The sequence below is a fragment of the Gymnoscopelus braueri genome (assembly GCF_963280865.1).
Source record: "Gymnoscopelus braueri genome assembly, chromosome: 7".
NCBI classification, from domain to species: Eukaryota; Metazoa; Chordata; class Actinopteri; order Myctophiformes; family Myctophidae; genus Gymnoscopelus; species Gymnoscopelus braueri.
In genome coordinates this window covers 35,037,172-35,051,128 of record NC_137608.1, presented here as the reverse complement: position 1 = coordinate 35,051,128, position 13,957 = coordinate 35,037,172, and the positions used below count along the sequence as shown (strand labels likewise).

The 13,957-nt window shown below is 41.5% G+C and overlaps 2 protein-coding genes across 3 annotated transcripts in view; one reads left to right on the top strand and one right to left on the bottom strand.

Annotated features, from left to right (window-relative positions):
• Positions 1-1,040: 1,040 nt before the first annotated feature.
• Positions 1,041-8,081, bottom strand: snrnp27 (small nuclear ribonucleoprotein 27 (U4/U6.U5)). Of its 2 annotated transcripts, none has more exons than XM_080432910.1 (6): positions 7,892-8,081; positions 6,853-6,991; positions 3,582-3,685; positions 2,319-2,398; positions 1,746-1,810; positions 1,041-1,371 (listed from the first exon to the last, which is right to left on the bottom strand). In XM_080432910.1, exons 1-6 carry the CDS (start codon positions 7,935-7,937, stop codon positions 1,317-1,319), a joined length of 489 nt encoding a protein of 162 aa, XP_080289036.1. In that variant the 5' UTR covers positions 7,938-8,081; the 3' UTR covers positions 1,041-1,316. The 2 variants fall into 2 exon arrangements, with proteins under 2 accessions (XP_080289036.1, XP_080289037.1); XM_080432911.1 differs by having other exon boundaries at positions 6,853-6,988.
• Positions 8,082-12,102: 4,021 nt separating this feature from the next.
• neff1 (neuronal intermediate filament family member 1) overlaps positions 12,103-13,957 on the top strand; it is a gene marked incomplete at both ends in the record, with an annotated part of 5,056 nt that continues 3,201 nt past the window's right edge. Inside the window, one exon of the mRNA XM_080433177.1 lies at positions 12,103-12,843. Coding sequence (XP_080289303.1) covers positions 12,103-12,843 — 741 coding nt within the window. The remainder of the gene's footprint in view (positions 12,844-13,957) is intronic.

Sequence of the window (13,957 nt, the reverse complement as noted above, 5' to 3'; positions counted from 1 at the left end):
AAATGTTTTGAGAGCCACTGGTTTGAACATTAGGAAAAAAAGCCCAAATAAGAAACAAGCCCAAAAAAACGCAACCATCAATATTTACAAGTGACTTTACAGAGAAACAAGCCCAACGTTGCTTATAATCAGCAGACATGGCAACACTGACAGCTCGCTACTGTACTTGCCATAAAGATTGTACCGCGATATGATTGGATACTGGAAATAAAAAGCAACGTTTCTATTGGACGTTGGAGCGGTCGATCAAACCGAGAGGTTTGGCGTCGATTGCAACTGCGCTCCTTGTTCGGCCATCTTGGTTCTAATCTACGGTTGCAATTGGTTACCGTGCGAAGCCGTAATGGACGGTATTTCCGCACAAGGTTATTGGCGTGCCATCATTGGTTGGATTCTCAAGAACTTGATAGTGATTTGCCAACGTCCTCCCACGAGCTGCCGTGACACCGCCTCTGTTTTACCGAAAAGCCACGCCTTTATTGCCATGCTGTTTCGCGGTGTATCGCCGTGATTGGCTTTCGTGGTGTTGTTTGCCTTATTTCGAGGCTAAAGATTGGCCCAATTCACATGCTGTCTTTCGATTGGCGAGTGTCGTTTCGCCAATCCGGTAGAACATATTTTTCAGGCCTATGCCCATTGCTTCAAAAATGACATGTTATTCTTGTAAATTATGGCTTTTTACAGAATCTATTCAAGAAAATAAAAGTAAAATTAGAATGTTACAGTACAACTAAGTATAGGGTGTTATTCAACACATTACTAGGCATAAATACGCATATAGAGAAAATTAAATGCATGCAAAAAGAACTGACCGAGTCATATTTAGCAGGCTTGTGCTAGGCGAGGACAAACTCAAATAATTGTCATGTTTCTATCTATACCCACTCCTGTCCTGGGTGTAAGTTAGAATTGTTAAGGGATAGGGATACTGTATATGACATGAAAGAATAAATATAAACATTTTCTTGCAAAGCATGATATTGCATTCAGCAATGCTGGTGTTTACAAATATTGTGTTCAGTCATGAACAGGATTCAAGGTACAGAAATTTAAAACTTGATTTGAATATAACAACAAAATACATATCCCTGCATGCTGTTGATGGAATAACATCAGGTGAGTTTCAGAACCCTTTACAATGCCTGTGGCTTTCCTCTAAAGCAAAATATTGACATTGTTGTGTTCAGCTGTAATGTACTGTATATACAAGCGTTTTCATGACATAAAAAAAAAAAAGCACAAAACCAAACACTTTCATGAGGAGGAGAAGCTATCAAAGGTTTATTTCTGAAGTATTATGCGACTCATTCCTCCGTTCAAGCAATGAAGTCCAGTGGTCTGTTGAATCCACCTTTTCTATTCATATACTGCCTGTTGTAGGAAAAAAAAAATATATATAAAAAAAACATTACATCAGTGTTACCCTTGCAACACACATTACATTACATCATCGACCACCAATGGGAGAGCGGAGATCCCTGCATAGAAACACCTGCGGAGGTGATTGGTTGCCAGAATAGAGGCTGATATTGAGAATTGCTCATATTTAGTGTCAAAAACTTGGAATTTAACGTACCAAAGTAATAAGCATATGACAAACAGGTTTAAAACATTTACCGTTTACAAAAACATTAAGAAATAAAAAATTATGTGTTTTGCATTCTTTTTTTGTCACATTGTTTGGTGTATATAAGAACCACCACTCATCTGAGGACATCAGAGGAAGACAACAATGGATAGCATACCTGTATTTTCTCTTCTGGGATACGTTGATAGCATGTGCATTGACTGACCCTTGCATCTTCCTACCCTGTTTGAAAACAGGATTATTGTCTATTACTATCACATATGAAATGACATGGTTGCAAAAGACTAATCAAAGTTAAATCATTAAATGTTAATCCTTCAATTGTGCACAATAAATAAAAACATGCAATTAAGTTAGCAAATTGAATCAAATACTGGCATGATTCACATGAACTACCATATGAATAGGTTAGATTTGACCGTTTTAGTCAATACACATTACCTAGTGATATTTAGAAATGATTCACTGTTCACAACTAGCCTGGGCGTGATGGCCTTTTTTAACCCAAAGTTTCAAGCCCCCACAATATGGTCATCCAGACTTCATTGATTGAAAAAGACTGCATTTATTAATGCTCCAATTAAAACAAGTCCTGTTGCAAATTGATAACAAAACAACAACTAAATGATATGCTGTTCAATTCAGCTAATCAAAAAGAATCAACATGGACAAACTGCACCCTCTGGTGGGTCTATGTATATCGTCAGATACTTAAATATTGTATTCTTACCTTTGTGGTGTTAAAGCCGCCAAATCCCATTATTTTCATCATCTCGATCTCTTCTTCCGTTTTACCTTCCATATCTTCCTCTGTTAAAAAAGGTACAATTTTAATGCACTATCAAAAGGCATTTTTCTGTAGAATTTGTTTAGAATTATAATATTGGTTCTCAGCTGTTAATACTGAGGACCCAGACTACTGCTAATTTTCTATTCTGGTACATGGTAAGGTGTGAGAAATCACAGAAAACTAGATTTGTATTTTATAAACAGAAACATGTCAGATCTATCTAAAATGTGTTCATGTTTGTTCAGTGATTTTGTTCCTCATTTGTATAATTTCTGATTGTATTTCCTTTTACATTACATTTTTTCTCCTTTTCCCACTTTAATGTAGGAATGTAATAAAATATTTTTTATCAGAAGACCACAGGGGAGGTAGATTTTATTTCCCACCGATAGGTGGCGTCATTCACTGCCGCCGTTTTTCCTTTGTGTATATATAGTTACTTGTAATTGTTGATGACATGTGTTAATGTGTTAATATTCTATGCCATGTTGCCACAATGGAAACAAGTCCCCAGGACTTTTTTGTCTCATCTTTTTAGCCTAAATGTCTTACTGTACCTCCATGTCGTTTACATTTCTGTCTAATAAAGTGTTCAATCAATCAAATGTATAGTTGAGCGCATGGTAATGCATTGTATGTATGTGTTATGCAGTATATACTGTATATGTGCTATAAAAATTAGTGTGATTAAGTGAAATAATAGTCTCTTGAGACAGACAGTTGGCTCACACAATTATCAAACAGTAAATCTGGAGCTCTGAAAAACCGTAGAGAATACCGCATCCCCCCCAACTTTCATTTCGCCTTTGCAGTAGAGTAAATAAGTCCAACTGTAAATCTAATTCACTCAAAGTATAATTGTTTCAGATGGTAATTTCGAAGGCACCGATCGAATCACCGTCACCATCATTCCTCACCGATATATCAGAGCATCCCAAATATGTTCGTGAACAGAAATGACAAAAAGATAACTGGTTCCTGTGTGGAACATTTAAGGGGTGTAAAATTACAGACTCTGTAGCATTTGAAGATTGTGTAAGAGTTGTCTGGCTTGAGAGACTAGTTAAGTGATGGATTGGACCACGTTATTTCCTATGGGTCAGTACCAGAGTAATCAGTAATTACAGTAAAAAAGGAAGTTGCAACCCTAGGTCAAAAACAAATGACAGGCCCTTCAGTACAGTTCACTATTCATTTAATCACCCGAGATCTGAATTTCCTTCGCATCCTTGTCTTTCCCTTCTTTCCCGTCTTTTGACCTCGAAGGGGAATCGGAGGAGGAAGAGCGTGCTCTGCGAGGAGGAGACCTGCACAGAGGACACACAGATTGTTGGAGGGAGGGTGATGTGGCTATTTTGTATTGACACTAGAACTGTACTGAGAAATAAACAATAAACAAGAACTGTCTTTCTGGAGTTTTATTGATACGTGTACACGGATGCTGTACTGTCAGCCCTAGCTGAGATGAAGACAACATGAACAGGAATACAGAAAACTTTTCAGGCATTCTCGCCCCTCCCAAGGGAGAACAAAAAGGAGGGGGGCATGGTATAGGGAGGGTTGCCCCTTTTCATCTTTATGGGCCTAAATCATCAGGTGGCCTTGGCATTAGCAGTGAACAAGGCACTAACAGTCTGTAGTCAGAATTCATTGTTACTAAATAACACATACAACACAAAAGTAATAATGAACATAATTATACCTTAAAGGTTTAATGACATTCACTTTTACACCACATTCAAAGTCTTTGTCCTGGTCCTTCAAAAGTGTACAAAAAGTTTTAAGTGAAAATTCCATTCCAGTGATCAATGGCAGGTGTTTTTCTCTCACATTTCTAAAGCCTTTTCAACTGCAATGAAAAAATAAATCTTTGCCTGCGGGTGTCGCTGGTGAGGGATTTTTACCTGTCAATCATCGCCTCTGCTCCGCCCCCCCCAAAGGAAAGGATAGGGGAGGGGCGGGGCGAGGAGGAGAGTGGGCGGGATTAATCGACTGTGACCTCACTGTCGAAGGGCCAAGCTCAGATTACTTTTCAGCCTAATTATTCAGAAAACCCCAGACCACAGAAAATCCACTGAATGTTCTAAGTTCAGGTTTTTTGGGTGTAATTGAAGTCATAAAACCCCAAATAAAACATTGAAAATAAAAAAAGTGAAAATGAATGTCATGATACCTTTAATACAAGAATGTGGACAAACAAAGGGTTCTCTGTCTGCAAAACCAAAGTGAGAGATGGAGAAAGGGAGTAACTAGGGCCTCACAGGCTAATTAATGGCTACCCGGACCAGTCCCAGGCACCTCTTGGCTCGAACTGTCATAATCTGCAAATTATGGCTGTATTTGTAACTCGCACCTGGCACATGCATTACCTTGTTGACTGGTTGGCATGCTCTAGGCCATGTGTGTGCACGCAGTGCATGTGGACTGCAAATGGTAATAACTGGAAAATTCCCTATCAAATGTCATCAAGAAAAACAGGATCCTACCACACCTTAATCTCATACTAGTATTTGAAAATATATCATAGGATTTACATTACAGATGCAATGATTGACAGCTCGGTTCATACAGATTTCTTTAACCCATTTAGACCCGACGCCGATTCTAAAAACGCCTTCTAAATCCTGACCTAAGGTTTCTGAAAAACTTCTAATATTTATTAAAAAATTACAAACGTATGTTGCTATATACTGTACATAGGAACAAGAATCCCAAAAGGGGTTCCCGTCCTGAAAGGTAGTTACAAATAGGGGTTCCCGCCCAAAATGGGTTAAAGGAAGGAAAACAGCAATTGTTTCTTTATAGTTCTGAAACTTTATTTCGGTCCATTATTTCTCCCCTTCAATAATACCAGTTGATATTTTACATGTACATATTTTACATCGTTGGAAAGCCTGATTAGTCACCTTTACAACGAGGTACAACTTGACAGGATCGCACATTCGACAAAAGCACGATGCTGCATTTTTTTGGGGGGGCGCGCTACCCACACGGTTAGCTGTGTTGCTCATTCCACGAATGCACGAATCTTACTAGTTGTACCTTTAAAATTTAATTTAGATGCATTACTCTAAGACAGGGGTCTTCAACAGGGAGTCCGGGACCCCTAGGGGGTCCTCAGAGTTACTACAGGGGGGGCCGCCAAATCTCTGTGTGATAGGAACTCTTTTTTTATATTAACCACTTAAACCGTATAGCCAATCTACAAGCTTACAACGCCGGTTGTAGATCTGCTCAGAGGTTTGTGTAGAGGGAAAAAAGAGCAGACCAAGTACAGAGCCAAAGGGCAACTTTCTTGTAGCCTATGACTAAGTTAATACCGATCATAAAAGTAATACTTGCAAGGCAATATTCTTCATAAGAATCTAAATTTGTAAAGTGAAACATTTTGCTGTTCTAGCAGAAAGTGACGCAGGTTGGAAAAGAACGAAAGCGACACACGTGTGCAAAGGCAGCATGGACAAACCCGTGATTGTGTTCGCGTGTGCACAACTGGTTCGACCCAGATGAAGCCGAAGATTGCCCAATCATACCTGTGACCCAAATGAGTTTGACACCCCTGATCTAGACACACACTTATAATTTAACAAACCTCTGTCGTAGTGCGCACTGCGTGGTGCATGGTGAGGCTGCCCGGTTCTCCTCAGTGGCTGGAGCAATTGCTCTGAATTTGCACACAGCCATTGACCATTACCATCTGAACGCAACTGCGAAGCCCGTTTCTCAATTTCATCAAATCGACGGGACGCACGGGGGGGACGCGCGACAGGACGTGCAATAACCCCACGTTTGCAACTACTGCGCCTGCGCACTTCACCGGGTATGGCCTAGTATATCATAATTATGTGTGTGTATATATTTTATGTGTGTGTATATCATAATTATCCCTATTAAAACATATATACAGTATATGTTTGCTTTAATTCGTTTGTGATTTATGCCTGACCTGCCTGCAACTGTCTCGCTCTCTCTTCCTCACAAAGCACCTATACTCAAACATACATACACCCTAGGGGTGTAACATTTCATTCATTGAATCAATTATACATTGTCAATTCAAGAAATAAATGAAATGAAAAAATGTATAATTCCTAAATGAATCGTCTGATGCTTGTCATCATTAATGCTTGAAATTGGTCCAGACCTAGCCCTAGCCCCTTTCGGAACTCTGTTTACAGTTTTTGTATTTGGGATGACGAAAAAAAGAAGAAAAAAAAACGGTATACAGGGTTCTGAAAGGGGCTAGTCCAGACCTAGATGTAATCACGAATTACATTTTAGTTTGACAGGAAGTAATTAGACTTTGAGGGACTTAAGATGTAATAAATATGATAATAAAAAGAAATACACAGTCAAACAATTGAATATTTTCAACATTATGACTACGGATATGCTCTAAAAGTGTGATATTCATTCCAGTTGGTCTTATATAACTCTTGTCTGAAAACGTTTCATCCACTCTCTCTTGTCTCACCTAGAACGTCTCCTGTGAGGGGAGCGCGAGCGGCTCCTCCGCCTGTCCCGGTCTCGTGAACGGGAACGCTCCGGTCGCTCCCTCTCCCTGCGCCTTCGCTCGCGGTCCCTGGAAGTGGAGCGAGAACGTCGTCTCTCTGCTGACAGACACAATACATACAGTATTAATTTACCTAATAATCAGTGGTGGAAAAAGTACTGACAAGTTTTACTTAAAGGTAGGGTTTTGTTAAAATAAGTGTTAAATAGCTCTATATGATAGTACTCATTGCTATAGAGTGTTTGTTCAGTTTTGTTCATGTCTCTCCAGCTCTTTAATAAACAGAAAATGCATTTTCAGTGCTATCTTCTGATTGGCTTAAATGTTGTCACCTACCTGAAAATGTACTATATTCTGTTTACTAAAGAGCTGGAGAGACCACTGTGACCGAACAAAAGTTTGAAAATAGCAGATCTACAAGCTCGCGACGCGTTGTGAGCTTGTAGATCGGCTATTTTCAAATAGCCTTGGTATAAAATAGGGCTAAAGTGGTTAATGTATGTTTTATGATGTAATAATTTAATCTGCAAAGTAACTAGTAACTAAAGTTTTCAATTAATTGTAGTCGAGTAAAATTACAATGTTTGCCTCTGAGATGTAGTAAAGTAGAAGTAAAAGTACTGAAAATGGGAAATACTCCAGTAAAGTAAAACAAAATCCTCAAAAATGTACTCTAGTACAGTACTTGAGTAAATGTACTTAGTTACAACACTGCTAATAATGCATGCACGTATTTAGGCAAAAACTCACAAATAAGGTATACATATCACTAGCCCTGAAACATGACTGTATCACGAGAATTAAATTCTGGTTGGACCACAACACGTGAAGAGTTTCACAAAAACTGACACTCGGTTTCGACGTGGCCTAATTTCCCCCACGGCAACTCAATTCCAGGGTGTTTACTTATTTTACTACCATTATCTGAACTGCGTTAGCAAAACACTGTTAGCCGTTAGCCCAGGTTGTTAGCGACATCATTAGCTATTTAGTTCTTTACCTCGTCTTGCCACAGCCGGCGGACTTCTGCTCCGACTCCTACCCATTTTCGCAGGAAATGAGTATTGGAAATAAATTAAAACAATAAAGTGAACAAAATTATAGACTTATGGGGACTTAAATAAGCACAATTCCAGCTAACACTGCTTAGCAGAGGTTCACTTCTTTCGTGTTGTGTTCGTCGTGTTGTTCTTGTTGTCGTTTCGTTGTAGTAAAATATTGAGGAGGCTTCCGGTGCGCTTTTTGTCACAGCGCCCTCCATTGCGCTGGAGAAAACGCAATATAACACGCTCACTGCATCGGCAGGGCTCATTGCAAACACATTTCCCATGTCCAGTCTTGGAAGAAGTCTACTCAAATTGTATCCTTAAAAGTACCAATACCACAATGTAAAAACACTCTGTTACAAATAAAAGTCCTGTATTCAAAATGTACTTGAGTAAAAGTACAAAAGTATTCGCATTAAAATATACATAAGTACTGAAAGTAAAAGTATACTCATTTAGCAGAATGCCCCAGTTTCCAAATGTATAAAAATGCTTTGAAGATAGCAGATAAGCTATTTTCAAATAGCCTAAATATGCATATAGGGCTGAAGTGGTTAAAGTATGTTTTGTAATAATAATCTAAATCTACAAAATAACTAGTAACTAAAGTTGTCAAATAATTATAGTGGAGTAAAAAGTACAACATTTGCCTCTGAGATGTAGTGGAGTAGAAGTAAAGGTATTAAATTGGAAACACTCCAGTAGAGTAAAAAGTCAAAAATCACGTTTTGCAAGAGCCCTAAGGACTTGTTTCCATTGTGGTCCTGTGTATTCAATTCATTTAAAGACAAACTAGAAAAAGTGCTCCTCGGAGCACAGGTCTCCGCCAGGTCAGGTAGGTTATCGTGGCCTCCTGGTGGCGCTATAATAGGCCAATGTGTAACGGGTGCCATTTCTTCTTAGGCCTTTAACGGCAATCGGACCTTGCATTCACGATTTGAGGCATTTTGTTCCAAAAATGTGTTTTGCTAAATTATACCTGCTGGTGGCGCTATAACAGGCCAATGTGAAAAGGGTGGCATTTCTTCCTCGTCCTAGTGGGAATGTGCGTGTGAAATTTCACGGAAAGCACAAGCTGCGTTCATGATTTGAGGCATTTTGTTCAAAACGGACCAATCCTGCAAATTTTGGAAGCCAACCTTAGCCAATGAGGATGGAATATGGAAAATCGGACCGATCCGTATTGATCACATGACTATAGAGATACTGTGTACCAATTTGCATGACGTTTGGATAAAATTTTTAGGAGTAAATGGGTTTTGCACAAATCGGCCTCCTGGTGGCGCTATAACAGGCCCATGTGAAACATTTGGGGCAGAGGTTCTGAATTGGTATCCAGGGAGTGTGTGTGCAAAGTTTCGCAGCGACCGGGCCAACGGTGCCTGAGATTAGCTGTTCACAGACAGATGGACGGACGGACACACGGACACACGGACACACAAACGGACACACAAACGGACGGACAGGGGGTAAAACATACTCTCTCGCCATGCCTTTCGGCCTGGCGGAGACAAAAATATACAAGACATCATCAACATAGTGTAAGGAAGAGGAGTGAAACACAATGGGCGTTATGGGCCATTGTGTTTTTGGTCACTTTCTCTCAGTTTCACTGTCTGTCTGTCTGTCGGTCTATCTGTCTTTTTCACCTATATTTATTTGGTGAAAGGCTATCTAGATAGATAGATAGATATCCACGGCACCCCTGGCCCTGAATTACATTGTTACTTTATAGCACCTTATTATATTAACGGTACGTAAATATGTAAATCTTTCCCCCTTAGATACAGTATGTATCTTAATACAGTAGGCCTATATATATGTAGGACAGATTGAAAATAATTGTTATAGCCTACTTGACTTGACGTTTACCCCAGCTTCCCTATTCTGGGGGGAACATTCACCAAAAATAGCCGATCTACAAGCTCACAATGCGGTTTGTAGATCTGCTATATTTGGTGAAGAGACTTGGTGTATTGTAGACTGAAAAAGAACGCACCAAGTAAAGTGCATGCAAGTGACATTGATCCATTCCAAATATTATCAAAGTATTCTGACTTTCTGAGGCACCCCATGGACTTGCTTATAGATAGATAGATAGATAGATAGATAGATAGATAGATAGATAGATAGATAGATAGATAGATAGATAGATAGATAGATAGATAGATAGATAGATAGATAGATTTAAATAATGATATTATCATTATTATTATTATTATTATTATTATTATTATTATTATTATTATTATTATTATTATCATTATTATTATTATTATTATTATTATTATTTCTGCATTTGAATGACTCTGTGTTTTGATCATTTTCTTTGTCTCGACTGACTTTTTTTTTTTGAAAACAAATTGAATATCCTACTCGACAATATAAGGTGCTTCCTGAGTTCTGAGTTGGGATCAGTTGGCGTGTTTGATAATTTAAGTCCATGTCCGTGTTGTCCAGACAAGCTGAAGATGAAGAGCTGGGGAGACGCCTTGTTTGATGTTTTAATGCCTGGATGTGCTGACTGAATGGTGAGAAAAAACCTGCAGTCCACTGACGGCATGGGCGTTTTATCCTTTACAGGGGCGTGGTCCTTGTCCTACTGGCATGGAGCCAGGGCCAGAACGAGGAGATGGGGAGACTGCTTGCCGCAGCACAATACACCACACACACCCACACCCACAACCACACACACACACACACACGCACACGCACACGCACACGCACACGCACACGCACACGCACACGCACACGCACACGCACACACACACACACACACACACACGCGCGCACACACACACACACACACACACACACACACACAACACAACCACACGCATGCACGCACGCACGCACGCACGCACGCACGCACGCACGCACGCACGCACGCACGCACACAAACACACACACACACACACACACACACACACACACACACACACACACACACACACACACACACGTTTGCATCGTTTCCACCTGCATGATTTGGTGAAAGAATGATTTGACTCACCATAATAAACACAATAAACTGATAGTTTGTGTTGTTAGTTGTGTTTAAAGATACTTTGCTATACATCTCACTGGGCACTGATTAGACTTTGTCACAGTAGCCTAGTATGGTCAAATCTGTTTACATAATAAACAATTCGCCAACCAATAACTGGTTCATATGCCCATTTACGTTTCATCGGTATAGGGACTCACAGAATAAGACCTCAGTGTATCTCTGACTGTCTCATCCCGTATTCCGATATTGCAGAGGTCTGGATTGGAAGTATGCAGACTGCAGCATCAACACACAGTCACGCACGCACGCGCGCGCACACACACACACACACACACACACACACACACACACACACACACACACACACACACACACACACACACACACACACACACACACACACACACACACACACACACACACACACACACACACACACACACACACACACACACACACACACACACACACCTATAGCGCACAGGTCTTTAGGCCTACATCGATCCTGTCATTCTGCTGGGACAGCAAAGACAACATAATACTGCACAACAAGGTGTACAATGTTAACATGCCAGCGTTCAACCTTTAACACATTATCATTGAATAATTGTATACAATGGTGTGGCCAAGTTTGTTTTATTCTCACCACCACCATCGGTGTAGCCTATGCAGCCCCCACTTAAACGTTCTTTGATCATGTGATTTTTATTCATGACGTGTAAATCATTACTATCAGAGCGTATTGGTCATAGCACCAATAATTTGCAGCTTTATGGACGCTCGGAACAATAGCCTTTACAAGTTTAATAATAGAAAGACACATAGGCAAAGGTTTAAACTGTCCTCTTAATTAAATGATGTTAAGGCATTGGGTGGGTCAGGATGCGTTGCGGAGGCTACAAGCAGGGCGAGGAGCTGCATGAGTGACTTCGTGGCCCCTTGGGAATGAAGGTTTTTGCAGGAGCTTGCAGGTTTCCCCATCTCCTGTTGTCCCTGCGTCAAATGATGCGCCGCCACCATCACTATAAAAACACCTGACTTAGCCAGACCACTCGCATCTCACTTTCTCTCTCCCACACTCCCAAACTCCACACGCACACTCACACCACAGAGCAGTGAGAACGGACTGGTCACCATTTCACTTCTGATTGAAGCATGTACTCCGGCGACATGTACTCCAGCAGTTCTTACCGGAAGATCTTCGGAGATGCCCCCCGGACGGGACGCATGTCCCTGGGCAGCAGCCCCTCTCGCCACTCGGGGTCGGGGGCTTACCGCTCCTCCAGCGGCCACCGCGCCTACGGCTCTCCGTCCATGCACACATCGTCCAGCTACCGCAAAGTGGGAGCGGGACGCAGCTACTCCTCCGTGCCGGACTCCGTGGACCTGACGCAGTCCACGGCCGTCACGAACGAGCTGAAAATCATCCGCACCAACGAGAAAGAGCAGCTGCAGGGTCTGAATGACCGCTTTGTCTCCTTCATCGACAAGGTGCACAACCTGGAGCAGCAGAACAAGGTCCTGGAGGCCGAAGTCACCTTGCTGCGACAGCGCCACAACGAGCCGTCCCGCCTGCACGACCTGTACGAGCAGGAGATCCGCGAGCTGCGGGCGCGCGTGGAGGAGCTGACCCACGAGAAGAGCCAGATGCACCTGGACTGCGTGCAGATGAACGAGACGCTGGACCACGTGAAGGACAAGCTGGAGGAGGAAGCGAGGCTCCGCGAAGAGGCGGAGAACTCCCTGAAGGGCTACCGCAAGGACGTGGACGACGCCACGCTGGCAAGGCTGGAGCTGGAGAAGAAAGTGGAGTCACTGCTGGACGAGATCGCCTTCCTCAGGAAAGTTCACGAGGAGGAGCTGCACGAGTTACAGGCTTCTCTGCAAGCCACACAGGTACAGGTATCAGTATACATTTATACCTGTTAACCACATATCAGTACACCTAACTCTCACTGTGCCACACATCCCAACAATACCTCTTTGTATCACTTATCCCATTCCCAGCAATACAAGTTCTATGGTTATACACAATACATTTAGGCTATAAAGTTGTGTTGCGTCCATTAACGCCCATCTCGTCACTGTGATAAGTGTGTGATTACTATTAATATTACTAGATTAATATTTATTATACTGTTGACTGTTGTGATTCATTTACATCACATGCATGACATGCAGTCCACGGTCTTATTGCCAATCAGCCTTTCATGTTGCAATATCCCCATCCTGTTCTGTTTGGGAATGTGTTGCAATTGTTGTCGCTATAGTGTTGTCAATGCAGTTATAGCTAATATTTCAGCTTTGTTGTATAGATACATTTGATGTCTGACTGTATGGGAGTCAAGTTTATTCACACGTTATGCGTCGACAGATACTGCGCATTGCGATTAGTGGCAGCTGGGAGAATTTATGACACTGCAGTTCCGTTTCAGCACCACGGAGCTGTCCCTCCCGCCCCGCCCCCGAACTGTTTCAGCACCACGTAGCTGTCTAATCTAAACTGGCTAATCGTGTCTGCGACGTCAGTGGTTCTCAACCTGTTCAGGCCGTGGTCCCCCAAAAGAATCATATTTGAACTGGGGACCCCCCCGCCCTGATAAACATATGGAATTGTAGGAGTTGAGGCGTTACATTTAGTTTGACTGGGTTCAACAGATAAATATTGTGAAAATAGCAGATCTACAAGCTCACAACGGCTCACCTTGCTAGGCGTTGTGGGCTTGTAGATCGACTATTTCCCGAAATATATCGAAATATTTGCCTCTTTTGCCTCTTTCTTATATTATTTGACAACTTTTTTATAGTATAGTTTGTTGATTAGCTTACTTTTGATGCAATAATGGTCTTTTTCTTTTCTTTCTTAAAAAAAAAAAATGTCACTTTACTGTCATCTGGGGACCCCCCAGAAATCATGTGGGGACCCCCCTAGGGGGCCCGACCCACAGGTTGAGAACCACTGTGCTATGAATCCCACACAATATTTATGTTTACAACTTGCTGTTTGAGT